The following is a 26,993-nucleotide window of genomic DNA, read 5'->3' on the forward strand; positions in this document are numbered from 1 at the left end:
CTGAGGTGATTTTGGCGCCATTTTGATCCTGAGGTGCTTTTGGCGCCTTTTTGACCCTGAGGTGATTTTAGTGATATTTTAACATTGAGGTGATTTTAGTGACATCTCAACATTGAGGTGATTTTAGTGACATTTTAACATTGAGGTGATTTTAGTGATATTTTAACATTGAGGTGATTTTAGTGACATTTTGACCCTGAGGTGATTTTGGCGCCATTTTGATCCTGAGGTGGTTTTGGCGCCATTTTCCCCCTGAGGTGACTTTGGCGTCATTTTGATCCTGAGGTGGTTTTAGCGACATTTTAACATTGAGGTGATTTTAGTGATATTTTAACATTGAGGTGATTTTGGCGCCATTTTGATCCTGAGGTGATTTTAGTGACATTTTAACATTGAGGTGATTTTAGTGACATTTTGATCCTGAGGTGATTTTAGTGACATTTTAACATTGAGGTGATTTTAGTGACATTTGGACCCTGAGGTGAATTTAGTGACATTTTAACATTGAGGTGATTTTAGTGACATTTTGATCCCTGAGGTGATTCCGGCGCCATTTTGAGGCGCTTTGAGGGTCGCTCTATTAATTGATAATTCCCACATTAGTCACTTTTTGTACATTTTCTTCCATTATATCATGAAATTAAGACTAAACAACCCAAAATTGGTGCCCCTGGTGCCACCATTTTGAGCCCTGAGGTGATTTTTGGCGCCATTTTGACACTGAGGTGATTTTTGGCGCCATTTTAGGCCCTGAGGTGATTCTGGCGCCATTTTGACACTGAGGTGATTTTTGGCGCCATTTTGAGCCCTGAGGTGATTTTTGGCGCCATTTTGAGCCCTGAGGTGATTCTGGCGCCATTTTGACCCTGAGGTGATTCTGGAGCCATTTTGGGCCCTGAGGTGATATTGGCGCCATATTGGGCCCTGAGGTGATTTTTGCCACCATATTGAGCCCTGAGGGGACTCTGGCGCCATTTTGAGCTCCAGAACAGATGATCTTTGGCGGTCAATCCAACCCCTGACCCCCCGTGACTCCATGATGGCGGCGGGCGGACGAAGCCGCGTCTCGTCGCTAATGGCGGTTCTCCCCGTTGGCAGAGCGGCGATGACGAGGAGTACCGGCGCATCTACACGACGAAGATCAAACCGCGCCTCAAGTCGGAGGAGCTGGCGGAGCCCGACGGCGGCGGGACGCAGAGCAGGACCATCACGGTGACGCGGAAGGTGACGGCGTACACCGTGGACGTCACCGCGCAGGACGGCTGCCAAGACGCCGACGTCCTCGGCCCCGAGTTTCGAATCCGCGTCCCCGGGATGACTGGGGGAGAATCGGCGACAAGCATCATCAAGATGGCGCCGGGGGAGGCTCCTCCGGGGCCTACGGTTGGATCTTCCACCCAAAAGTTGGACGTCAAGCCCGGGATCGGCGTCTCAGGCGTCGAGATGAGGACTCGGGTCCCTCAGCCGCCGCAAAGTCAAGTTCCTGGCGGAGAAACTGGAAAATGGGTGGCGGCGGAACTGCCGGGACGCGACGTTTCCGGCCCCGCGTTCCCGGCATCACCAGCGTTTGAGGCCAACGGCCAAACGGGCAACATGGAGATGGGTTTTCACATCAAGGGGCCCGGCCTGGATGGCAAAGGACACATTTACGGCGCCGATGGCCGAGGGGAGACGCCGGGGGGCACACGCGCCCCCGCGGTTGACGTCGCTTTGCCGGCGGTGGAGAACGCGGCGCTCAATGTGGGAAAAATCAAGATCCCCGTGTTGAAAATGCCCAAATTCGGCTTCCCCGGCGCGGGATCCGGCGCCGATGCTCAAGCTCCATGTGCCGACGTTGACTCCTCGTCCGTCCACCTCCCGGCGCCGCAAGTTCCGGCTCCTTCAGCCCAAATCCCGAAGCCGCAGGTGGATGTGGGGCTGAAGGGGGACATGAAGGTCCCGTCCCCACAACTGGAGGTCCCCGGCGTGGCCATCAAAGGACACAGCATGGCCATCAAAGAGCCCGACGTGGCCATCAGCGGACCCAATGTGGCCATCAAAGGACCCGACGTGGCCATCAGCAGACCCGACGTGGCCATCAAAGGCCCCGGCATGGCCCTCCCGCCTTCTGACGCCAACGTTCACGATGAGAAGATAAAGCTCAAAATCCCCCACATGACTTATCCAAAGTTTACGGCCCCATCCGCGCAAGGGGACGGTCCCGCCATGGATGTGACGCCCCCGAAGGCCGAGGTGGCGCCGGCGCCGTGTGACGTGGCCATCGGCGTCGCCGGCCAAGGGGAATGGAAAGGCCCCACATTCAAGAAGGTGGAAACGCCCCACATTTCTCTGTCGGACGTCAACTTGAACCTGAAGGGCCCTCAAGCGAAGGGAGATCTGGGTGTCAGCGTCCCCAAGATGGACGTGAAGGTTGCTGCTGGTGAATTGGTGACAGGCCCCGGTGTGGCCGTGCCGGAGCTGGATGTGAAGGTGAAGGGAGACGCGGGTGTTTCCGTCCCAAAGATGGACTTGAAAGGGCCTCAACTTGACGTGAAAGGCCCCAAACTGGGGGTGGACGCGCCCGACGTCGACGTCAAAGGCCCCAAATTCACGATGCCGGGGGTGCACGTCCAGACCCCCCAGATCTCCATGCCCGACATCGACTTGAACCTGAAAGGCCCCAAAGTGAAGGGAGAACTGGACGTTTCTGCCCCAAAACTGGAAGGGGAGCTGAAAGGGCCCGGACTTGACATCAAAGGCCCCAAAGTCGACATCAAAGCGCCAGACGTGGACGTTCATGGTCCAGACGGCAAAGTGAAGATCCCCAAGCTGAAAATGCCCAAATTTGGGGTGCCCGGTATGAAAGGAGAAGGTCCTGATGTTGACGTGACTCTTCCAAAGGGCCAAGTGGACATTTCTGGCCCCAAAGTAGATATCAACGTGCCAGGTGTGGCCATCGAAGGGCCCCAAGGGCAACTGAAGGGCCCCAAGGTCTCCGTGCCGGACGTCGATCTCAACCTGAAAGGCCTCGATGTCAAGGGTGACGTGGGGGTTTCCATTCCCACTGTAGGAGCTGATTTGAAGGGGCCTGAACTCGAGTTCACAGGCCCCAAAGTTGACATTGAAACACCGGATGTGGACATTCATGGTCCAGAGGGCAAACTGAAGATCCCCAAGCTGAAAATGCCCAAATTTGGGGTGCCCGGTATGAAAGGAGAAGGTCCTGATGTTGACGTGACTCTTCCAAAGGGCCAAGTGGACATTTCCGGGCCCAAGGTTGATGTTGACGTGCCGAGTGTGGCCATCAAAGGCCCCGAAGGACACCTGAAGGGCCCCAAGATGCCCGAGATGAGCTTCAAGACCCCCCAGATCTCCATGCCCGACATCGACTTGAACCTGAAAGGCCCCAAAGTGAAGGGAGAACTGGACGTTTCTGCCCCAAAACTGGAAGGGGAGCTGAAAGGGCCTGGACTTGATATCAAAGGCCCCAAAGTCGACATCGAAGCGCCGGATGTGGACATTCATGGTCCAGACGGCAAAGTGAAGATCCCCAAGCTGAAAATGCCCAAATTTGGGGTGCCCGGTATGAAAGGAGAAGGTCCTGATGTTGACGTGACTCTTCCAAAGGGCCAAGTGGACATTTCCGGGCCCAAGGTTGATGTTGACGTGCCGAGCGTGGCCATCGAGGGCCCGGAAGGAAAAGGAAAAGGTCTCAAATTGAAAATGCCCGGATTAAACGTCCAGACACCCAAACTGTCCATGCCAGACGTGGATCTCGCTTTGAAGGGCCCCCACCTGAAAGGGGAAGTGGAAATTTCCGCTCCCAAGATCTCGGGAGATCTGAAAGGCCCCAAAATTGACGTGGAAGGGCCCAAAGTGGATGTCGACTTGCCCGACGTAGACTTGGAGTGTCCGGAAGGGAAAATCAAAGGCTCCAAGTTCAGGATGCCGAAACTCAACATCAAGGCGCCCAAAATCTCCGTGCCGGACGTCGATTTGAACCTAAAGGGACATAAAATGAAAGGGGAGGTGGATGTTTCCCTTCCGAAGGTTGAAGGTGATGTCAAAGGGCCGAAAATAGACGTCGAGGTCCCCGACGTCAACCTGGAGTGTCCAGAAGCCAAACTGAAAGGTCCCAAAGTGAAACTTCCTCATTTTAACGTCTCTGGACCCAAATTGGAGGGAGCTGACATAGACGTCAACCTGCCCAAAGCAGAGGTGGATATTTCGGGGCCGGAGGTGGATATTGAAGCGCCGGAGCTGGACGTTGCGGGGCCGGAAGGCAAATGGAAAGGCCCCAAGTTCAGGATGCCAAAGCTCAACATCAAAACGCCGAAGATCTCCATGCCAGACGTCGATTTGAACCTGAAGGGGCCTAAAGCCAAAGGAGAGTTGGACATCGCGGCTCCCAAGGTAGAGCTGAAAGGGCCAGAAGTAGATGTTAAAGGGCCAAAAGTAGACGTTGAGGCACCAAATATTGATTTGGAGTGTCCAGAAGGGAAACTGAAGGGCCCCAAGTTCAAGGTGCCCGAGATGCACGTCAAGGCGCCCAAGATCTCCATGCCCGACGTGGACATCGGTCTGAAAGGGCCCAAGATTAAGGGAGATGTGGATGTGTCTGTCCCCAAGCTGGAAGGGCCTGATGTGGACATCAAGGGCCCCAAGGTGGACATTGATGTTCCAGACGTGGACGTTCACGGCCCGGAGGGAAAATTCAAGCTGCCCAAGTTCAAAATGCCCAAGTTTGGGGTTCCGGGTTTCAAAGGAGAAGGCCCAGAGGTGGACGTGAACCTGCCCAAGGGAGACATTGAGGTGTCTGGTCCGAAGGTCGATATTGAAGGTCCAGAGTTGGACATTGAAGGCCCAGAGGGGAAGCTGAAGAGCCCCAAGTTCAAGATGCCCGAGATGCACATCAAGACACCCAAGATCTCCATGCCGGACATTGACCTGAACCTGAAAGGCCCCAAAGTCAAGGGGGACGTGGACGTGTCTGTTCCCAAGCTGGAAGGTGATTTGAAAGGCCCAGACATCGATATCAAAGGCCCCAAGGTCGATATCGACCTTCCCGACGTTGAGCTGGAAGGTCCAGAGGGGAAACTGAAGGGCCCCAAGTTCAAGATGCCCGACCTGAACATCAAGGCACCCAAGATCTCCATGCCCGACGTCGACTTCAACCTGAAGGGCCCCAAGATTAAGGGAGATGTCGATGTCTCTGTTCCCAAGCTGGAAGGTGAGCTCAAAGGCCCTGAGGTGGACATCAAGGGCCCAAAAATAGATGTTGAGGCACCAGACGTGGATGTTCATGGCCCAGAGGGAAAGTTCAAGATGCCCAAGTTCAAAATGCCCAAGTTTGGGATTCCAGGTTTCAAAGGAGAAGGCCCGGAAGTGGACGTGAACCTGCCCAAGGGAGACATTGAGGTCTCTGGTCCGAAGGTCGATATTGAAGGTCCAGAGTTGGACATTGGAGGTCCTGAAGGAAAAATTAAAGGCCCCAAGTTCAAGATGCCCGAGATGCACATCAAGACCCCCAAGATCTCCATGCCGGACATTGACCTGAACCTGAAAGGCCCCAAAGTCAAGGGGGACGTGGACGTGTCTGTTCCCAAGCTCGAAGGTGATTTGAAAGGCCCAGACATTGACATCAAAGGCCCCAAGGTCGATATCGACCTTCCCGACGTTGAGCTGGAAGGTCCAGAGGGGAAACTGAAGGGCCCCAAGTTCAAGATGCCCGACCTGAACATCAAGGCGCCCAAGATCTCCATGCCCGATGTCGACTTCAACCTGAAGGGCCCCAAGATTAAGGGGGACATGGACGTGTCTGTTCCCAAGCTGGAAGGAGAGCTCAAAGGCCCTGAGGTGGACATCAAGGGCCCAAAAATAGATGTTGAGGTACCAGATGTGGACGTTCATGGTCCAGAGGGAAAATTCAAGATGCCCAAGTTCAAGATGCCCAAATTTGGGATTCCAGGGTTCAAAGGAGAAGGCCCAGAGGTGGATGTGAACCTGCCCAAGGGAGACATTGAGGTCTCTGGTCCAAAGGTTGATATTGAAGGTCCAGAGTTGGACATTGAAGGTCCTGAAGGAAGAATTAAAGGCCCCAAGTTCAAGATGCCCGAGATGCACATCAAGACCCCCAAGATCTCCATGCCGGACATTGACCTGAACCTGAAAGGCCCCAAAGTCAAGGGGGACGTGGACGTGTCTGTTCCCAAGATTGAAGGAGACTTGAAGGGCCCAGACATTGATATCAAAGGCCCTAAACTGGATGTGAATGTTCCTGACGTTGAGCTGGAAGGTCCAGAGGGCAAACTGAAGGGCCCCAAGTTCAAGATGCCCGACCTGAACATCAAGGCGCCCAAGATCTCCATGCCTGACGTTGACTTCAACCTGAAGGGCCCCAAGATTAAGGGAGATGTTGATGTGTCTGTCCCCAAGCTGGAAGGTGAGCTCAAAGGCCCTGAGGTGGACATCAAGGGCCCAAAAATAGATGTTGAGGTACCTGATGTGGACGTTCATGGTCCAGAGGGAAAGTTCAAGATGCCCAAGTTCAAAATGCCCAAATTTGGGATTCCAGGGTTCAAAGGAGAAGGCCCAGAGGTGGATGTGAACCTGCCCAAGGGAGACATTGAGGTCTCTGGTCCAAAGGTGGATGTTGATTTACCAAGTGTGGACATTGAAGGTCCAGAGGGGAAGCTGAAGGGCCCCAAGTTCAAGATGCCCGAGATGCACATCAAGACCCCCAAGATCTCCATGCCGGACATTGACCTGAACCTGAAAGGCCCCAAAGTCAAGGGGGACGTGGACGTGTCTGTTCCCAAGATTGAAGGAGACTTGAAGGGCCCAGACATTGACATCAAAGGCCCCAAGGTCGATATCGACCTTCCCGACGTTGAGCTGGAAGGTCCAGAGGGGAAACTGAAGGGCCCCAAGTTCAAGATGCCCGACCTGAACATCAAGGCGCCCAAGATCTCCATGCCCGACGTCGACTTCAACCTGAAGGGCCCCAAGATTAAGGGAGATGTGGATGTGTCTGTCCCCAAGCTGGAAGGGCCTGATGTGGACATCAAAGGCCCCAAGGTGGACATTGATGTTCCAGATGTGGACGTTCATGGTCCAGAGGGAAAATTCAAGATGCCCAAGTTCAAAATGCCGAAGTTTGGGGTTCCGGGTTTCAAAGGAGAAGGCCCAGAGGTGGACGTGAACCTGCCCAAGGGAGACATTGAGGTCTCTGGTCCGAAGGTCGATATTGAAGGTCCAGAGTTGGACATTGAAGGACCTGAAGGAAAAGTGAAAGGCCCCAAGTTCAAGATGCCCGAGATGCACATCAAAACCCCCAAGATCTCCATGCCAGACATTGACCTGAACCTGAAAGGCCCCAAAGTCAAGGGTGGTGCTGATGTTTCCCTTCCAAAATTGGAGGGCGACTTGAAAGGGCCGGATGTGAATATTAAGGGCCCGAAGTTGGATGTTGATGTTCCCGACGTTGAGCTGGAAGGTCCTGAGGGCAAATGGAAAGGACCCAAGATAAAGATGCCCGAGATGCACTTCAAGGCACCCAAGTTTTCTATGCCCGATATTGACCTCAACCTGAAAGGCCCCAAAGTGAAAGGAGACGTGGACGTTTCCCTCCCCAAAATGGAGGGTGATGTGAAAGGGCCAGACCTGGAACTCCAAGGGCCCAAAGTGGACATCGACGTCCCTGATGTTGAACTTGAGGGCCCAGAAGGGAAGTTGAAGGGTCCCAAGTTCAAGATGCCCGAGATGCACTTCAAAGCCCCCAAGATCTCCATGCCCGACTTCGATCTCAACCTAAAGGGCCCCAAAGTCAAGGGCGACGTGGACGTGTCTGCCCCGACGATCGAGGGAGATTTGAAGGGCCCTGAAATCGATATCAAAGGCCCCAAAGTGGACGTGAACGTTCCCGACGTTGAGCTGGAGTGTCCGGAAGCGAAGCTCAAAGGCCCCAAGTTCAAGATGCCCGAGATGCACTTCAAAACACCAAAAATCTCCATGCCCGACATCGATTTGAACCTGAAAGGCCCCAAACTGAAGGGAGACGTGGATGTTTCTGCCCCTAAACTAGAGGGTGACCTGAAAGGCCCCGAAATGGACATTAAAGGCCCAAAACTGGACGTGGAAGCCCCTGGTGTGGATATTGAGGTCCCAGAAGGAAAACTGAAGGGCCCCAAGTTCAAGATGCCGGAGATGCATTTTAAGGCTCCAAAAATCTCCATGCCGGACTTTGATCTCAACCTGAAAGGCCCCAAAGTGAAGGGGGACGTGGACGTTTCCGTCCCCAAGATAGAAGGTGACCTGAAAGGGCCCGAAGTGACAGTAAAAGGCCCAAAAGTGGACATAGAGGCTCCGGATGTTGAGCTGGAGTGTCCAGAAGGGAAGTTGAAGGGTCCCAAGTTCAAGATGCCCGAGATGCACTTCAAAGCCCCCAAGATCTCCATGCCCGACTTTGATCTCAACCTAAAGGGTCCCAAAGTCAAGGGGGACGTGGACGTGTCCGCCCCGAAAATCGAAGGTGATTTGAAATGTCCAGATGTTGACATCAAAGGCCCCAAAGTGGATGTTGAGCTTCCTGATGTTGAGCTGGAAGGTCCTGAAGGGAAGTTGAAAGGCCCCAAGTTCAAGATGCCCGAGATGCACATCAAGACCCCCAAGATCTCCATGCCCGACATTGACCTGAACCTGAAAGGCCCCAAAGTCAAGGGGGACGTGGACGTGTCTGTTCCCAAGATTGAAGGAGACTTGAAGGGCCCAGACATTGACATCAAAGGCCCCAAGGTCGATATCGACCTTCCCGATGTTGAGCTGGAAGGTCCAGAGGGGAAACTGAAGGGCCCCAAGTTCAAGATGCCCGACCTGAACATCAAGGCGCCCAAGATCTCCATGCCGGACTTCGATCTCAACCTGAAAGGCCCCAAAGTCAAGGGAGATGTCGATGTTTCCCTTCCCAAGCTTGAGGGCGACCTGAAGGGTCCTGAACTGGACATCAAGGGCCCCAAGGTGGACATTGATGTTCCAGACGTGGACGTTCATGGTCCAGAGGGAAAATTCAAGCTGCCCAAGTTCAAAATGCCCAAGTTTGGGGTTCCGGGTTTCAAAGGAGAAGGCCCAGAGGTGGACGTGAACCTGCCCAAGGGAGACCTGGACATTTCTGGTCCAAAGGTCGATATTGAAGGTCCAGATTTGGACATTGAAGGTCCTGAAGGAAAAATTAAAGGCCCCAAGTTCAAGATGCCCGAGATGCACATCAAGACCCCCAAGATCTCCATGCCAGACATTGACCTGAACCTGAAAGGCCCCAAAGTCAAGGGGGACGTGGACGTGTCTGTTCCCAAGATTGAAGGAGACTTGAAGGGCCCAGACATTGATATCAAGGGCCCCAAGCTGGATGTTGAGCTTCCCGATGTTGAGCTGGAAGGTCCAGAGGGGAAACTGAAGGGCCCCAAGTTCAAGATGCCCGACCTGAACATCAAGGCGCCCAAGATCTCCATGCCCGACGTCGACTTCAACCTGAAGGGCCCCAAGATTAAGGGAGATGTGGATGTGTCTGTTCCCAAGCTGGAAGGGCCTGAACTGGACATCAAGGGCCCCAAGGTGGACATTGATGTTCCAGACGTGGACGTTCACGGCCCGGAGGGGAAATTCAAGATGCCCAAGTTCAAAATGCCCAAGTTTGGGGTTCCGGGTTTCAAAGGAGAAGGCCCAGAGGTGGACGTGAACCTGCCCAAGGGAGACATTGAGGTCTCTGGTCCGAAGGTGGAAGTTGAAGGTCCAGAGTTGGACATTGAAGGCCCAGAGGGGAAGTTGAAGGGCCCCAAGTTCAAGATGCCCGAGATGCACATCAAGGCGCCCAAGATCTCCATGCCCGATGTCGACTTCAATCTGAAAGGCCCCAAAGTCAAGGGGGACGTGGACATTTCGGTCCCCAAGCTTGAGGGTGAATTGAAAGGCCCCGAACTGGACATCAAGGGCCCCAAGGTGGACATTGATGTTCCAGATGTGGACGTTCACGGCCCAGAAGGTAAAATCAAGATGCCCAAGTTCAAAATGCCCAAGTTCGGGTTGTCTGGGTTGAAAGGAGAAGGCCCAGACGTTGATGTTGACCTCCCCGAGGCTGACATCAGTATTTCGGGTCCGAAGGTTGACGTCAATGTTCCCGACATCGACATTGAAGGCCCGGAAGGGAAAATTAAGGGCCCCAAGTTTAAAAAGCCTGAGATTCAGTTCAACGTGCCCAAAATCTCCATGCCAGATATTGACTTAAACCTGAAAGGCCCCAAACTCAAAGCTGACGTTGATCCTTCCCTTCCCAAATTAGAGGCTGAGCTGAAAGGCCCTAAAATGGACGTCAAGGGGCCTGAGTTTGAGGTCGAGGGACCGAAGTTTGATGTGGAAGGCAAAGCTAAAAAACCCAGGTTTAAACTGCCCAAATTTGGCTTTTCTGGCCCTAAAGTTCAAAGCCCCGAGGTGGATTTGAAACTGAAGAAACCCGACGTGGAAATATCTGGTCCGAAAGTCGAGGTTCAGGCTCCGGATGTGGACGTGCAGGCGAAAACCAAAGGGTCCAAGTTTAAAATGCCTTTCCTGAGCATTTCCTCACCAAAAGTGTCGATGCCGGACGTGGAGCTGAACCTGAAAGGGCACAGAGTGAAAGGGGAATTGGATGTTTCCAGCCCTAAGTTGGAAGGGGAACTGAAGGGCCCCGAGTTGGACATCAAGGGCCCCAAAGTCAACGTGGAAGGTCCAGACGTGGACGTTCACGGCCCGGAGGGGAAAGTCAAGCTGCCCAAGTTCAAAATGCCCAAGTTTGGGGTTCCGGGTTTCAAAGGAGAAGGCCCAGAGGTGGACGTGAACCTGCCCAAGGGAGACATTGAGGTCTCTGGTCCGAAGGTTGATATTGAAGGTCCAGAGTTGGACATTGAAGGTCCTGAAGGGAAGTTGAAGAGCCCCAAGTTCAAGATGCCGGACCTGAACATCAAGGCGCCCAAAATCTCCATGCCCGATGTCGACTTCCACCTGAAAGGACCCAAGATTAAGGGGGACGTGGACGTGTCTGTTCCCAAGCTGGAAGGTGATTTGAAAGGCCCAGACATTGACATCAAAAGCCCAAAGGTCGATATCGACCTTCCCGACGTTGAGCTGGAAGGTCCAGAGGGGAAACTGAAGGGCCCCAAGTTCAAGATGCCTGACCTGAACATCAAGGCGCCCAAGATCTCCATGCCCGACGTTGACTTCAACCTGAAGGGCCCCAAGATTAAGGGAGATGTGGATGTGTCTGTCCCCAAACTGGAAGGACCTGAACTGGACATCAAGGGCCCCAAGGTGGACATTGATGTTCCAGACGTGGACGTTCACGGCCCGGAGGGGAAATTCAAGATGCCCAAGTTCAAGATGCCCAAGTTTGGGGTTCCGGGTTTCAAAGGAGAAGGCCCAGAGGTGGACGTGAACCTGCCCAAGGGAGACATTGAGGTCTCTGGTCCAAAGGTCGATATTGAAGGTCCAGAGTTGGACATTGAAGGCCCAGAGGGGAAGCTGAAGGGCCCCAAGTTCAAGATGCCTGAGATGCACATCAAGACACCCAAGATCTCCATGCCCGACATTGACCTGAACCTGAAAGGCCCCAAAGTCAAGGGGGACGTGGACGTGTCTGTTCCCAAGATTGAAGGTGATTTGAAAGGCCCAGACATCGATATCAAAGGCCCCAAGGTCGATATCGACCTTCCCGACGTTGAGCTGGAAGGTCCAGAGGGGAAACTGAAGGGCCCCAAGTTCAAGATGCCCGACCTGAACATCAAGGCGCCCAAGATCTCCATGCCCGACGTCGACTTCAACCTGAAGGGCCCCAAGATTAAGGGAGATGTGGATGTGTCTGTCCCCAAGCTGGAAGGACCTGATGTGGACATCAAGGGACCCAAGGTGGACATTGAAGCACCAGACGTGGACGTTCATGGTCCAGAGGGAAAATTCAAGCTGCCCAAGTTCAAAATGCCCAAGTTTGGGATTCCAGGTTTCAAAGGAGAAGGCCCAGAGGTGGACGTGAACCTGCCCAAGGGAGACATTGAGGTCTCTGGTCCAAGGGTGGATGTTGATTTACCAAGTGTGGACATTGAAGGTCCTGAAGGAAAAATTAAAGGCCCCAAGTTCAAGATGCCCGAGATGCACATCAAGACTCCCAACATCTCCATGCCCGATGTGGATTTCAATTTGAAAGGCCCCAAGTTCAAGGGCGGTGTGGACGTCGACGTCTCGGCGCCAAAACTCGAAGGGGAATTGAGTGGGCCAGACATCAACATCAAAGGACCAACGGTTGACATTGAGACACCCGAGATGGACGTTGAAGGGCCTGACGGAAAATGGAAAGGGCCCAAGTTCAAGATGCCCGAGATGCACATCAAGGCGCCCAAGATCTCCATGCCCGACGTCGACTTCAACCTCAAAGGCCCCAAGTTGAAAGGAGACGTTGACATTTCTGCTCCGAAGGTTGAAGGGGATTTGAAGGGTCCTGACGTCCATATTGAAGGTCCCAAGGTGGACATTGATGTTCCAGACGTGGACGTTCACGGCCCAGAGGGGAAATTCAAGCTGCCCAAGTTCAAAATGCCCAAGTTTGGGGTTCCGGGTTTCAAAGGAGAAGGCCCAGAGGTGGACGTGAACCTGCCCAAGGGAGACATTGAGGTGTCTGGTCCGAAAGTGGATATTGAAGGTCCAGAGTTGGACATTGAAGGCCCAGAGGGGAAGCTGAAGGGCCCCAAGTTCAAGATGCCCGAGATGCACATCAAGACCCCCAAGATCTCCATGCCCGACATCGACCTGAACCTGAAAGGCCCCAAAGTCAAGGGAGATGTTGATGTTTCCCTTCCCAAGCTTGAGGGTGACCTGAAGGGTCCTGAACTGGACATCAAGGGCCCCAAGGTGGACATTGATGTTCCAGACGTGGACGTTCATGGTCCAGAGGGAAAATTCAAGCTGCCCAAGTTCAAAATGCCGAAGTTTGGGGTTCCGGGTTTCAAAGGAGAAGGCCCAGAGGTGGACGTGAACCTGCCCAAGGGAGACCTGGACATTTCTGGTCCAAAGGTCGATATTGAAGGTCCAGAGTTGGACATTGAAGGTCCTGAAGGAAAAATTAAAGGCCCCAAGTTCAAGATGCCTGAGATGCACATCAAGACTCCCAAGATCTCCATGCCGGACATTGACCTGAACCTGAAAGGTCCCAAAGTCAAGGGGGACATTGACGTGTCTGTTCCCAAGCTGGAAGGTGATTTGAAAGGCCCAGACATTGACATCAAAGGCCCCAATGTTGACATCGACGTTCCCGACGTGGAGATTGAAGGTCCAGAAGGGAAACTGAAAGGCCCCAAGTTCAAGATGCCCGAGATGCATTTTAAGGCTCCGAAAATCTCGATGCCGGACTTTGATCTGAATCTGAAAGGCCCGAAAGTGAAGGGGGACGTGGACGTGTCTGTGCCGTGCGGGGAAGGTGACCTGAAAGGCCCCAAAGTTGATGTGAAAGGTCCTGAGTTGGATGTTGGTGGCCCAGATGTTCAAATCGAGGGCCCAGAAGGGAAGTTGAAGGGTCCCAAGTTCAAGATGCCCGAGATGCACTTCAAAGCCCCCAAGATCTCCATGCCCGACTTCGATCTCAACCTAAAGGGTCCCAAAGTCAAGGGGGACGTGGACGTGTCCGCCCCAAAAATCGAAGGAGACTTGAAGGGCCCAGAAATTGATATAAAAGGCCCCAAAGTGGATGCTGAGCTTCCTGATGTTGAGCTGGAAGGTCCTGAAGGGAAGTTGAAAGGCCCCAAGTTCAAGATGCCTGAGATGCACATCAAGGCACCCAAGATCTCCATGCCCGATGTCGACTTCAACCTGAAAGGCCCCAAAGTCAAGGGGGACGTGGACATTTCGGTCCCCAAGCTGGAAGGTGATTTGAAGGGCCCAGATATTGACATCAAGGGCCCCAAGCTGGATGTTGAGCTTCCCGACGTTGAGCTGGAAGGTCCAGAGGGGAAACTCAAAGGCCCCAAGTTCAAGATGCCCGACCTGAACATCAAGGCGCCCAAGATCTCCATGCCTGACGTCGACTTCAACCTGAAGGGCCCCAAGATTAAGGGAGATGTGGATGTGTCTGTCCCCAAGCTGGAAGGGCCTGATGTGGACATCAAGGGCCCCAAGGTGGACATTGATGTTCCAGACGTGGACGTTCACGGCCCAGAGGGGAAATTCAAGCTGCCCAAGTTCAAAATGCCCAAGTTTGGGGTTCCGGGTTTCAAAGGAGAAGGCCCAGAGGTGGACGTGAACCTGCCCAAGGGAGACCTGGACATTTCTGGTCCGAAGGTCGATATTGAAGGTCCAGAGTTGGACATTGAAGGTCCTGAAGGAAAAATTAAAGGCCCCAAGTTCAAGATGCCCGAGATGCACATCAAGACCCCCAAGATCTCCATGCCGGACATTGACCTGAACCTGAAAGGCCCCAAAGTCAAGGGAGATGTCGATGTTTCCCTTCCCAAGCTTGAGGGCGACCTGAAGGGTCCTGAACTGGACATCAAGGGCCCCAAGGTGGACATTGATGTTCCAGACGTGGACGTTCACGGCCCAGAGGGGAAATTCAAGCTGCCCAAGTTCAAAATGCCCAAGTTTGGGGTTCCGGGTTTCAAAGGAGAAGGCCCAGAGGTGGACGTGAACCTGCCCAAGGGAGACATTGAGGTCTCTGGTCCAAAGGTCGATATTGAAGGTCCAGAGTTGGACATTGAAGGTCCTGAAGGAAAAATTAAAGGCCCCAAGTTCAAGATGCCCGAGATGCACATCAAGACCCCCAAGATCTCCATGCCGGACATTGACCTGAACCTGAAAGGCCCCAAAGTCAAGGGAGATGTTGATGTTTCCCTTCCCAAGCTTGAGGGCGACCTGAAGGGTCCTGAACTGGACATCAAGGGCCCCAAGGTGGACATTGATGTTCCAGACGTGGACGTTCATGGCCCAGAGGGGAAATTCAAGCTGCCCAAGTTCAAAATGCCCAAGTTTGGGGTTCCGGGTTTCAAAGGAGAAGGCCCAGAGGTGGACGTGAACCTGCCCAAGGGAGACATTGAGGTCTCTGGTCCAAAGGTGGAAGTGGAAGGTCCGGAGTTGGACATTGAAGGCCCAGAGGGGAAGTTGAAGGGCCCCAAGTTCAAGATGCCCGAGATGCACATCAAGGCGCCCAAGATCTCCATCCCTGACGTCGACTTCAACATCAAGGGACCCCATCTTAAAGGAGACGTCGACATTTCCGCCCCCAAGCTCGAAGGGGATTTGAACGCCCCCCAAATCGACGTGAAAACCCCCAAAATAGACGTCGCCGCGCCCGACGTCACCATCGAAGGTCCAGAGGGGAAACTCAAAGGCCCCAAGTTCAAGATGCCCGAGATGCACATCAAGGCGCCCAAGTTCTCCATGCCCGACGTTGACTTCCACCTGAAAGGCCCCAAAGTCAAGGGGGACGTGGACATTTCGGTCCCCAAGCTGGAAGGTGATTTGAAAGGCCCAGATGTTGATATCAAAGGCCCCAAGGTCGATATCGACCTTCCCGATGTTGAGCTGGAAGGTCCAGAGGGGAAACTGAAGGGCCCCAAGTTCAAGGTGCCCGAGATGCACGTCAAGATGCCCCAGATCTCCATGCCAGACATCGACTTGAACTTGAAGGGACTGAAGCTTAAAGGTGACGCCGACCTTCACGGCCCGAAGCTCGAGGGGGGTTTGAAAGGTCCCGAAATCGATATTAAAGGCCCCAAAATGGACATCGAAGGCCCAGAGGTTGACGTTGAGGGGCTGGAGGGAAAGGTGAAGATCCCCAAAATGAAACTGCCCAAGTTCGGCTTGAAAGGGGAAGGTCCTGATGTGGACGTGAACTTGGCGAAGGCCGAGGTCGAACTTTCAGGCCCCAAGGTCGATATCGGCGGCCCGGACGTGAGCATCGAAGGGCCGGAGGGCAAAGTGAAAGGTCCCAAATTGAAGATGCCAGAAATGCACGTGAACGTCCCCAAAATCTCCATGCCCGAGATAGACTTGAGCTTGAAAGGCCACAAAACCAAGGGGACGTTCGAAGTCTCATCCCCAAAGATGGCGGCTGAGCTCAAAGGCCCCGAAGTGGACGTGGAATGTCCCGATTTAAACATCGAAGGCCCTGAGGCCAACGTCAAACTTCCCAAGTTCAAAAAGCCCAAATTTGGGTTCGGGATGAAAAGCCCAAAGGTGGAAATCAAGGCACCGGGGGCCGAAGTGGATTTAGCAGAGCCGGAGCTCAACGTGGAGTCGCCCGACGCCAACGTCGCCGGCAAAGGGAAGAAGAGCAAGTTCAAGATGCCCAAACTTCCCATGAGCGGCCCCAAGGTCAAGGGCAAGAAGGGCGGGTTTGATGTGAACGTGGCGGGCGGAGACGTGGACGTTGGGTTGAAATCACCGGAGCTGGAGCTGAACGCGGCCGGGCCGGATGTGACCATCAAAGGCGACGCGGCGGTGAAGTCGCCCAAGGGGAAGAAACCCATGTTTGGCAAAATCTCCATCCCGGATGTCGAGTTTGACCTGAAATCGCACCGATTCAAGGGGGACGCCTCGGCGACCCTCCCAAAAATGGAGGCCGGGGTGGTAGTTTCGGCGCCAACGGTCAAAGGGCCGAGTCTTGACGTTGCCGTCGAAGCTCCCGACGTCAACGTGAAGAAAGCGAAGCTCAAGCTTCCCGGTGGGGATTTGAAAGTGGAGGGCGGCCTCAAAGGAGCCGCGGTCGGCGTCGCCGTCCCCTCGGTCGCCGTGCCCGGCGTCGACGTCAACGCCAAAGGACCAAAAGTCAGAGGCGAAGTCACCGCTCCTGGAGCAGAACTGGAAGGTCCCGACGGGCAGTTGAAACTGGGTCTAGGTTTGGAAACACCGGGCGCCAAGTTGGATGTTTCGGCGCCATCGCTTGACGTCGATCTCAAAGGGCCCCGAATCTCCGGCCCCGCTTTGGAGGGAAACCTGAAAGGACCAAAAATTGGGGGAGATCTGGACGTTTCGGGTACGTTGGAAGGGCCCGACGTCAACCTCGACCTGCTGGGGGGTTTGGGGGGGAAGATGAAGCTGCCCAAGATGAAACCGCTCGGCGTGGAGTGCGGTGACGGCTCCACCGCGGACGTGGACGCCGACCGGGGCGTGAACGTCAACCTCAGCGCCCCAACCATCGCCATCAAAGGCCCCGCGGTAGACCTGTCCCCCCCGGATTTGAATTTAGACCCGAAAGGACCAAAGTTGAAGGGAGATCTGGACGTTCAACCCCCCGAAGCGTCACCGGAGTCGCCCGACGCCGCCTTCCAAATTTTGGGCGGCACCATCAAGCTCCCATCCCTCAAACTGCCCCAGTTCAGCGTTTCCAGCCCCGGCGTGAACGGGGCTGATTTGGGGGTTCATCTTGAGGGTCCCCAAGTCAAAGGAGACCTGGGGGTCGGCGTTGGGCTGGAGGGACCCGCCATGGAACTGAAAGGGCCGCAGTTCCAACCATCACCCGGTGTTTCCTCGCCGGACGTCGAGCTGAAGCTCAAAGGACCAAACGTGGACGGCGCCGGCGCAACCCAAGCGCCCAAAGTCACCGTGGAGCCCCACGGGGTCGCACCCGCAATTTCGGGGCCGGGTTTCAACGCCGACATCAAAGGGCCGAAGATCAAAAGCGGCGCCGCCACGAAATGGGGAACGGGAGGTCCCGGCGCTCCTGCCGACTACGCCAAAATCACCTTCCCCAAGCTCCGCATCCCCAAATTCGTCTTTTCCGACCCCGAAATGAAGGGCAGGGAGATGGGGGTGGATGTTGAGTTCCCGGGGGGCGACGCCGAGGCCGAGGCCGAAGAACCCGACGCGCGGTTGAAGAAACACAAGCTCAAAATGCCCAAATTCACCTTTTCCAAGCAAAAAGCGAAGGGCGGCGCGTCCCTGGAGGCCTCGGGCTCCGTTTCGGGCTCTAAGCCCGACTTAAAGAGCTCCAAGGCCAGCTTGGGCTCGACCGACGGCGAAACGGAGGCGGCCAAAGGGGTCTTCGCCATCTTCAAGCCCAAAAAGCCGCGGCACCGCTCGGCGTCGCTCAGCGACGAGGGCCCCGACGGCACCGACAGGGGCAAGGCGCCCAAATTCGGGACGTTCGGGGGGATCGGCTCCAGGAGCCGCGGATGCTACGAGGTGACCGGCAGCGACGAGGAGCCCGAGAAGAGGAAGAAAGCGCCGCCCCCCTCCTCATCCTCCTCCCCGGAGGGCGGGACGAAGGCCGCGCTCGACGCGCCCAAAAAACACCGCTAAAAACGCCCCGAAACGCCTCAAATCGCACCCAAAACGGGCCCCTCCGCCTATAGGCGCCTACATCTATAGGCCCCTCCTTGGCCGTTTCCCGGCGCCATTTTGGGGCCGAATTGGCCTAAATCACGAGCGCGGCCTACGGGACGGCGCCCGACGCTGACGCTTCATCTCTTCGCTCTTTCATTTTTGGGACGTTTTCATGTATTTTCCCCATTTTCCCCAATATTTTCGCCCCGAATTTATTACCAAAAAACCTCTCAAAAAGCTGCTGGAAAACATCAAATTATCGGCGCGTTTCCCGCCGTTTTTGTTGAGGAAGAATTTCGGGTAACGGGGAGGCGGGGGGACGGGTAAAAATGACCCATTTTTGCAAGAAATAACCCCAAAAATCACGTTTTTTGCCACTAAACGTCGCCGCCCTCATTGATTTTTGTTCTTTAAGGGATTTTTAGGGTTGATTTTTCGTTTCTCGGCGCGTTTGTTACGGTTTTTGTGTCATAAAAGGGGGGAAAAGTGTCTCGGAAAGTCGCGTTTTTTTGGTATTTTTGTTAAAGAGTTTTAAAAATAATAATAAATAATAATAAAAGAAGCTAAAAATATAAAATTTAAACAAAAATAAAGAGAAGTAACCCGCCCTCTCAGCACTTTAACGGCAAATTAACGGAGAATGTAAGAAAAACGACGGTGTAAAATGCAAATAAATCGTTTATTAACCGCCGCCCTGCTGCGTTTTGGGTCATTTCAGCCCCAAATTGAGGCGGTTTCGCCCCAAATCGGCTCCGGATTTGACTCAGGGGTGACCCAGGCGTCCGGGGGACCCAGGCGTCCGGGGAGACTCAGGCATCCAGGGGACCCAAGCATGTGGCCATAGGGGACCCAGGCGCCCGGGGGAACTCAGGTGTCCAGGGGACCCAGGCGTCCGGGGGACCCAGGTGTCCAGGGGACCCAGGCGTCCGGGGAGACCCAGGTGTCCAGGGGACCCAGGCGTCCGGTGCAGAAGAGACCCAGGCGTCCGGGGGACCCAGGTGTCCAGGGGACCCAGGCGTCCGGTGCAGATGGGACCCAGGCGTCCGGGGGACCCAGGTGTCCAGGGGACCCAGGCGTCCGGGGAGACCCAGGTGTTCAGGGGACCCAGGTGTTCAGGGGACCCAGGCGTCCGGTGCAGAAGGGACCCAGGCGTCCGGGGGACTCAGGTGTTCAAGGGACCCAGGTGTCCGGTGCAGAAGGGACCCAGGCGTCCGGGGGACTCAGGTGTCCAGGGGACCCAGGCGTCCGGGGGAACTCAGGTGTCCAGGGGACCCAGGCGTCCGGGGGAACTCAGGTGTCCAGGGGACCCAGGCGTCCGGTGCAGAAGGGTCCCAGGTATCTGGTGCAGAAGGGACCCAGGTGTCCAGGGGACCCAGGCGTCCGGTGCAGAAGGGACCCAGGCGTCCGGTGCAGAGGGGACCCAGGCATCCGGGGGGACCCAAGTGCCAATGCAAATGGAACCCAAGCATCTGGTGCAGATGGGACCCAGGCGTCCGGGTGACCCAGGTGTTCAGAGGTCCCAGGTGTCCAGTGCAGAAGGGACCCAGGCGTCCGAGGGACCCAGGCATCCAGGGGACTCAGGCGTCCGGTGCAGAAGGGACCCAGGCGTCCGAGGGACCCAGGCGTCCGGTGTCAGCAGCGCCGGGGGGACTGCGGGTAGCGCTGGGCGAGGGCGGCGCGGAAGCTGCGGAACAGTTGGCGGTTCCGGCGCAGCTCGTCCTCCCGCCCCCCGTGGAACCCCCCGTGCTCCTTGAACCCTCGGTGGACCACGAAGGCGCCGTCCAGCACCGCGAAGCGGAACCCGGCCACGTGCAGCTCGCAGGCCTGCGGACAGACGGACGGACATGAGGGCACCCACAGACACCCAATGACACCCATAGCCCGGCCACGTGCAGCTCGCAGGCCTGCGGACAGACGGACGGACATGAGGGCACCCACAGCCACCCATAGACACCCATAGCCCGGCCACGTGCAGCTCGCAGGCCTGCGGACAGACGGACGGACATGACGGCACCCACAGCACCCATAGACACCCATAGCCCGGCCACGTGCAGCTCGCAGGCCTGCGGACAGACAGACGGACATGAGGTCACCCACAGCACCCAATGACACCCATAGCCCGGCCACGTGCAGCTCGCAGGCCTGCGGACAGACGGACGGACATGAGGGCACCCACAGCACCCATAGACACCCATAGCCCGGCCACGTGCAGCTCGCAGGCCTGCGGACAGACGGACGGACATGAGGGCACCCACAGCCACCCATAGACACCCATAGCCCGGCCACGTGCAGCTCGCAGGCCTGCGGACAGACGGACGGACATGAGGTCACCCACAGCACCCAATGACACCCATAGCCTGGCCACGTGCAGCTCGCAGGCCTGCGGACAGACGGACGGACATGAGGTCACCCACAGCACCCACAGACACCCATAGCCCGGCCACGTGCAGCTCGCAGGCCTGCGGACAGACGGACGGACATGAGGTCACCCACAGACACCCACAGACACCCATAGCCCGGCCACGTGCAGCTCGCAGGCCTGCGGACAGACAGACGGACATGAGGGCACCCACAGATCCTATAGATCCTCTATAGCACCCACAGATTCCCCACAGTACCCATGGCCACCCAATGATCCCTATAGCCACCCCATAGCACCCATAGCCCCCATGGCCACTCTACAGTCCCCATGGCCACCCCATAGCCCCTGTGGCCAGACCATGGTCCCCATGGCCACCCCACAGCACCCATGGTCCCAAGGCCACCCCACAGAACCCATGGCCACCCCATGGTCCCGTGGCCACCCGATAGCACCCACGGCCACCCCATGGTCCCGTGGCCACCCAATGGTCCCCATGGCCACCCCATGGTCCCATCACCACCCCATGGCATCCGTGGCCCCCATGGCCACCCAATGATCCCTACAGCCACCCCATAGCACCCATAGCCCCCATGGCCACTCTACAGTCCCCATGGCCACCCCATAGCCCCCATGGCCACCCCATGGTCCCGTGGCCACCCGATAGCACCCATGGCCACCCCATGGTCCCATGGCCACCCAATGGTCCCCATGGCCACCCCATGGTCCCATAGCCACCCCATAGCACCCACAGTCCCCATGGCCATCCAATAGTCCCCATGGCCATCCAATAGCCCCCATGGCCACCCCATAGTACCCATGGCCACCTCAGCACCCACGGCCACCCCATGGTCCCATCACCACCCCATAGCATCCGTGGCCCCCATGGCCACCCAATGATCCCTACAGCCACCCCATAGCACCCATAGCCCCTATGGCCACTCTACAGTCCCCATGGCCACCCCATAGCACCCATGGTCCCCACAGCCACCCAATGGTCCCCATGGCCACCCCATAGCACCCATGGCCACCGCATGGTCCCATGGCACCTCCACAGCACCCAGGGCTACCCCATGGCCTCACGGCCACCCCACATCCCCCATGGTCCCCATGGCCACCCCACATCCCCCATGGTCCCCATGGCCACCCAATGGTCCCCATGGCCACCCCACAGCCCCCACAACCACCCAATGGTCCCATGGCCACCACATAGCACCCATGGTCCCCATGGCCACCCAACAATCCCTATGACCACCCCACAACCACCCAATGATCCCTATGGCCACCCCATGGCCACCAGGTATACCCAGTGATCCCCAGGTCTACCCAATGGTATCCATGGCCACCCCACAGCACCCATGGCCACCCCATGATCCCCATGGCCATCCCATAGGCCCCATGGCCACCCCATAGCACCCATGACCACCTCACAGCACCCATGGCCACCCCATGGTCCCCATGGCCACCCCATAGCACCCATGGCCACCCCATGGTCCCATGGCCATCTCATAGCCCCCATGGCCACCCCATAGCACCCATGACCACCTCACAGCACCCATGGCCACCCCATGGTCCCCATGGCCACCCCATAGCACCCATGGCCACCCCATGGTCCCATGACCACCTCACAGCACCCATGGCCACCCCATGGTCCCAGGGCTACCCCATAGCACCCACGGCCACCCCATGGCCCCCATGGCCACCCAGTGATCCCTATGTCCACCTGATCGCACCCATGGTCTCCATGGCCACCCAATGATCCCTATGGCCACCCAACAGTCCCCATGGCCACCTCATAGCACCCATGGCCACCCCATGGTCCCATGACCACACCACAGCCCCCACGGCCACCAGGTCTACCCAGTGTTCCCACAAGGATCCCCATGGCCATCCCATGGTCCCCATGGCCACCCCATAGCACCCATAGCCACCAGGTCTACCCTATGATCCCCATGGCCACCCCACAACACCCAAGACCACCCAATGGTCCCCATGGCCACCAGGTCTACCCAATGATCCCCAAGTCTACCCAATGGTATCCATGGCCACCCCACAGCCCCCATGGCCACCAGGTCTACCCAGTGTTCCCACAATGATCCCTATGGCCACTCCATGGTCCCCATGGCCACCCCACAGCCCCCACAATCACCCCGTGGTCCCCATGCCCATCCAATGGACCCCCATGGCCGCCCCACAGCCCCCAAGGCCACCAGGTCTACCCAATGATCGCCAAGTCTACCCAATGGTATCCATGGCAACCGCACAGCCCCCATGGCCACCCCATGGTCCCCATGGCCACCCCCACAGCCCCCATGGCCACCAGGTCTATCCAATGTTCCCACAATGATCCCCATGGCCACCCCATGGTCCCCATGGCCACCCCCACAGCCCCCATGGCCACCAGGTCTATCCAATGTTCCCACAATGATCCCCATGGCCACCCCATAGCACCCATGGTCCCCATGACCACCCCATGGCCACCAGGCCTACCCAACGGTCTCCATGGCCGCCCCACAGCCCCCAGGTCTACCCAACGTTCCCACAATGATCCCCACAACCACCAGGTCTACCCAATGAACCCCATGGCCACCCCACAGCCCCCATGGCCACCAGGTCTACCCAATGTTCTCCATGGCCACCCCACAGCCCCCAAGGCCACCAGGTCTACCCAATGCTCCCACAATGATCCCCACGACCACCAGGTCTACCCAATGGACCCCATGGTCACCCCACAGCCCCCATGGCCACCAGGTCTACCCAATGGACCCCATGGTCACCCCACAGCCCCCATGGCCACCAGGTCTACCCAATGGACCCCATGGTCACCCCACAGCCCCCATGGCCACCAGGTCTACCCAATGGACCCCATGGCCACCCCACAGCCCCCATGGCCAGCAGGTCTACCCAATGCTCCCACAATGATCCCCACGACCACCAGGTCTACCCAATGGACCCCATGGTCACCCCACAACCCCCATGGCCACCAGGTCTACCCAATGTTCTCCATGGCCACCCCACAGCCCCCAAGGCCACCAGGTCTACCCAATGCTCCCACAATGATCCCCACGACCACCAGGTCTACTCAATGGACCCCATGGTCACCCCACAGCCCCCAAGGCCACCAGGTCTACCCAATGCTCCCACAATGATCCCCACGACCATCAGGTCTACCCAATGGACCCCATGGTCACCCCACAGCCCCCAAGGCCACCAGGTCTACCCAATGCTCCCACAATGATCCCCACGACCACCAGGTCTACCCAATGGACCCCATGGCCACCCCACAGCCCCCATGGCCACCAGGTCTACCCAATGCTCCCACAATGATCCCCACGACCACCAGGTCTACCCAATGGACCCCATGGTCACCCCACAACCCCCATGGCCACCAGGTCTACCCAATGCTCCCACAATGATCCCCACGACCACCAGGTCTACCCAATGGACCCCATGGCCACCCCACAGCCCCCACGACCACCAGGTCTACCCAATGGACCCCATGGTCACCCCACAGCCCCCAAGGCCACCAGGTCTACCCAATGCTCCCACAATGATCCCCACGACCACCAGGTCTACCCAATGGACCCCATGGCCACCCCACAGCCCCCATGGCCACCAGGTCTACCCAATGCTCCCACAATGATCCCCACGACCACCAGGTCTACCCAATGGACCCCATGGCCACCCCACAGCCCCCATGGCCACCAGGTCTACCCAATGCTCCCACAATGATCCCCATGATCACCAGGTCTACCCAATGGACCCCATGGTCACCCCACAGCCCCCATCACCTGGCTGATGCGGTTGAATCCGTACTGCACGAACCGGGGGTCGAAGTGGGGGACCCCTCGCGCTGGCCCCACGTAGAAGGGCTCCCATGGGTCCGTCCACGTCACCTCGTAGGCCACACGCACCCCGGGACTGGGGGGCAGCCCCCGCCAGCGCCCGTAGCCCGTGGGGCCATGGCAGCGCGGGCACAGCGTCCCATAGAACGGCCGCACGTCCCCACGGCCCCACAGCCGCAGCAGCTCCGCCTTGGTCACCGGCACCCGCCGGCCCGCGCGCACCTCGAACGCCGGCACCACGAACACCCAGCGCTGCCACGGGGACGCGGCGGGGACATCGGGGCTCGCGGGGTCCTTCGGGGTGGTGGGGACATCCAGAGTGTTGGGGACATCCAGGGTGTTGGGGACATCCGGGGCGTTGGGGACATCCAGGGTGTTGGGGACATCCGGGGCGTTGGGGACATCCAGGGTGTTCGGGACATCCAGGGCATTGGGGACACTTGGGTCATGGAAGGTCTTGGGGTCCTTCATGGTGTTGGGGACACCCAGGGCGTTGGGGACACCCAGTTCATAGAAGTTCTTTGGGACATCCAGGGCGTTGGGAACATCCAGAGTGTTGGGGACATCCGGGGCTTTGGGGACATCAAGGGTGCTGGGGACACCCGGGTCATGGAAGGTCTTGGGGACCTCCAGAGTGCTGGGGACACCTGGGTCATAGAAGTTCTTGGGGACATCAAGGGTGCTGGGAACACCCGGGTCACGGAAGGTCTTGGGGTCCTTCAAGGTGTTGGGGACACCCAGGGCGTTGGGGACATCCAGAGTGTTGGGGACATCCAGGGTGTTGGGGACATCCAGGTCACGGAAGGTCTTGGGGTCCTTCAAGGTGTTGGGGACACCCAGGGCGTTGGGGACATCCAGAGTGTTGGGGACATCCAGGGTGTTGGGGACATCCAGGTCACGGAAGGTCCTGGGGTCCTTCGAGGTGTTGGGGACACCCAGGGCGTTGGGGACATCCAGAGTGTTGGGGACATCCAGGGTGTTGGGGACATCCAGGTCACGGAAGGTCTTGGGGTCCTTCGAGGTGCTGGGGACACCCAGGGCGTTGGGGACACCCAGAGTGTTGGGGACATCCAGGGTGTTGGGGACATCCAGGTCACGGAAGGTCTTGGGGTCCTTCAAGGTGCTGGGGACACCCAGAGTGTTGGGGACATCCAGAGTGTTGGGGACATCCGGGGCATTGGGGACACCTGGGTCATAGAAGTTCTTGGGGACATCCACGGCGTTGGGGACATCCAGAGCATTGGGGACATGTGGGTCATTGAGGGCATTGGGGACACCCAGGTCATGGAAGATCTTGGGGTCTTCCAGAGTGTTGGGGACATTGAGAGTGTTGGGGACACCCGGGTCATTGAAGGTGTTGGGGACACCAGGGTCATGGGAGCTCTTGGGGTCCTTTGGGACATTGGGGACCCCCAGAAAGTTGGGGACACCATTGAGCACCCTGGGGTGACCAGGGACATCGGGGCTATTGGGGTCACCTGGGACTTTGGGGTGATCAGGGACACTGGGGACATTGGGGTCCCCCCAAATTTCAGTGTCGCCCAAAACCCTCCGAGCCCCCCAAGTTTTGGGGTCCCCTTGAAGCCCCAAAACTTTGGGGTCACCCTGAGCCCCCCAAAACCCCAGAACCCCCAAATTTTTTGGGTCCCCAAATTCCCCTTGAACCTCCATGACATTGGGGTCCCCCCAACTTTCAGCATCCCCCAAAACCCTCCGACCCCCCCAAGTTTCGGGCCCCCCCAAATCTCCAGGCCCCCCCAAACTTCTGTGGTCCCCCAAGCCCCATTTTTGGGGTGTCCCCCCCAAAACCATCCTCAGGAACCCCTCCCGCAGCCCCCGGCTGGGCACCAGATCCGCATCCAGCAGCAGCACGAAATTCGGGGGGTCCCCCCCATTATTTTGGGGGATCCCCCCATTTTCAGGGCGAATCCCCCCATTTTTTGTTCCATTTGCCCCGTTGCCGGGCAGATTTTCCCCATTTTCGGGGCGATCCCCCCCGTTCTTTTTCCCCCTCCCGTGATATTTTGGGGGGTCCCCCCTTATTTTTGGGGGTTCGGGGTCCAGCGCCCCCTCCCAGGCCACGTTGCGCAGTAAATTCCCGGGGTACGGGACCCCCAAATTATAACTGGGGGGGTCAGCGGCCGCCAAACGCCTCAGGGCCCCCCGACATTTTGTGGGGGGGTCGGGATGGGGCGGGGGGATAATTTGGGGGTTCGGGGGGGACCCCGAAAGCGTCAGCACCGCGTGTAACCTCAAACGGCCCCGAAAAGCCCGACAGGGCCCCCCCAAAATAGCCAAGAGCTCCCGGAACCCCCCGGGGGGGACCCCAAAAACAGCGACCGATACGGGACCCCCCCAAATCTGATCCCCGAGGGTCCCCCCTAAAAACTCCGCCACCCGGCCGGGGGTGCCGTGAGTGGCCAGAACCAACTCGGGGGGGTCCCCGAGTTTCGGGGGGGTCCCCAAAAGGTGTCGGTAGA

General features: G+C 57.2%; 2 protein-coding genes across 8 annotated transcripts in view; one reads left to right on the forward strand and one right to left on the reverse strand.

Moving 5' to 3' along the window:
- The window catches only part of AHNAK (AHNAK nucleoprotein), a 32,262-nt gene extending 13,262 nt beyond the window's left edge, over positions 1-19,000 (forward strand). For 2 of the 6 annotated variants that reach the window (XM_065862143.2, XM_065862144.2), the window contains exon 5: positions 1,099-19,000. In XM_065862143.2, the coding sequence (XP_065718215.1) occupies positions 1,099-18,285 (17,187 nt within the window). In that variant the 3' untranslated portion in view covers positions 18,286-19,000. The remainder of the gene's footprint in view (positions 1-1,098) is intronic. The other 4 variants (XM_071801456.1, XM_071801454.1, XM_071801455.1 and 1 more) reach the window with 4 other exon arrangements.
- A 671-nt stretch (positions 19,001-19,671) lies between these two features.
- B4GAT1 (beta-1,4-glucuronyltransferase 1) lies at positions 19,672-26,199 on the reverse strand. Of its 2 annotated transcripts, none has more exons than XM_065862146.2 (2): positions 24,460-26,199; positions 19,672-20,133 (listed from the first exon to the last, which is right to left on the reverse strand). In XM_065862146.2, exons 1-2 carry the CDS (start codon positions 26,182-26,184, stop codon positions 19,942-19,944), a joined length of 1,917 nt encoding a protein of 638 aa, XP_065718218.1. In that variant the 5' UTR covers positions 26,185-26,199; the 3' UTR covers positions 19,672-19,941. The 2 variants fall into 2 exon arrangements, with proteins under 2 accessions (XP_065718218.1, XP_065718220.1); XM_065862148.2 differs by lacking the exon at positions 19,672-20,133 and adding an exon at positions 20,140-20,848.
- Positions 26,200-26,993: the final 794 nt, after the last annotated feature.

The sequence above is a fragment of the Patagioenas fasciata genome, chromosome 39 (assembly GCF_037038585.1).
Source record: "Patagioenas fasciata isolate bPatFas1 chromosome 39, bPatFas1.hap1, whole genome shotgun sequence".
In the NCBI taxonomy this organism is placed as follows: domain Eukaryota; kingdom Metazoa; phylum Chordata; class Aves; order Columbiformes; family Columbidae; genus Patagioenas; species Patagioenas fasciata.

Coding starts and splice junctions, on each gene's coding strand:
- B4GAT1 (XM_065862146.2), bottom strand. CDS start 26,184: ATGGAGGTTCAAGGGGAATTTGGGGACCCAAAAAATTTGGGGGTTCTG. Junction 20,134..24,459: donor GATTCAACCGCATCAGCCAG/GTGATGGGGGCT, acceptor GTCTGTCCGCAG/GCCTGCGAGCTGCACGTGGC.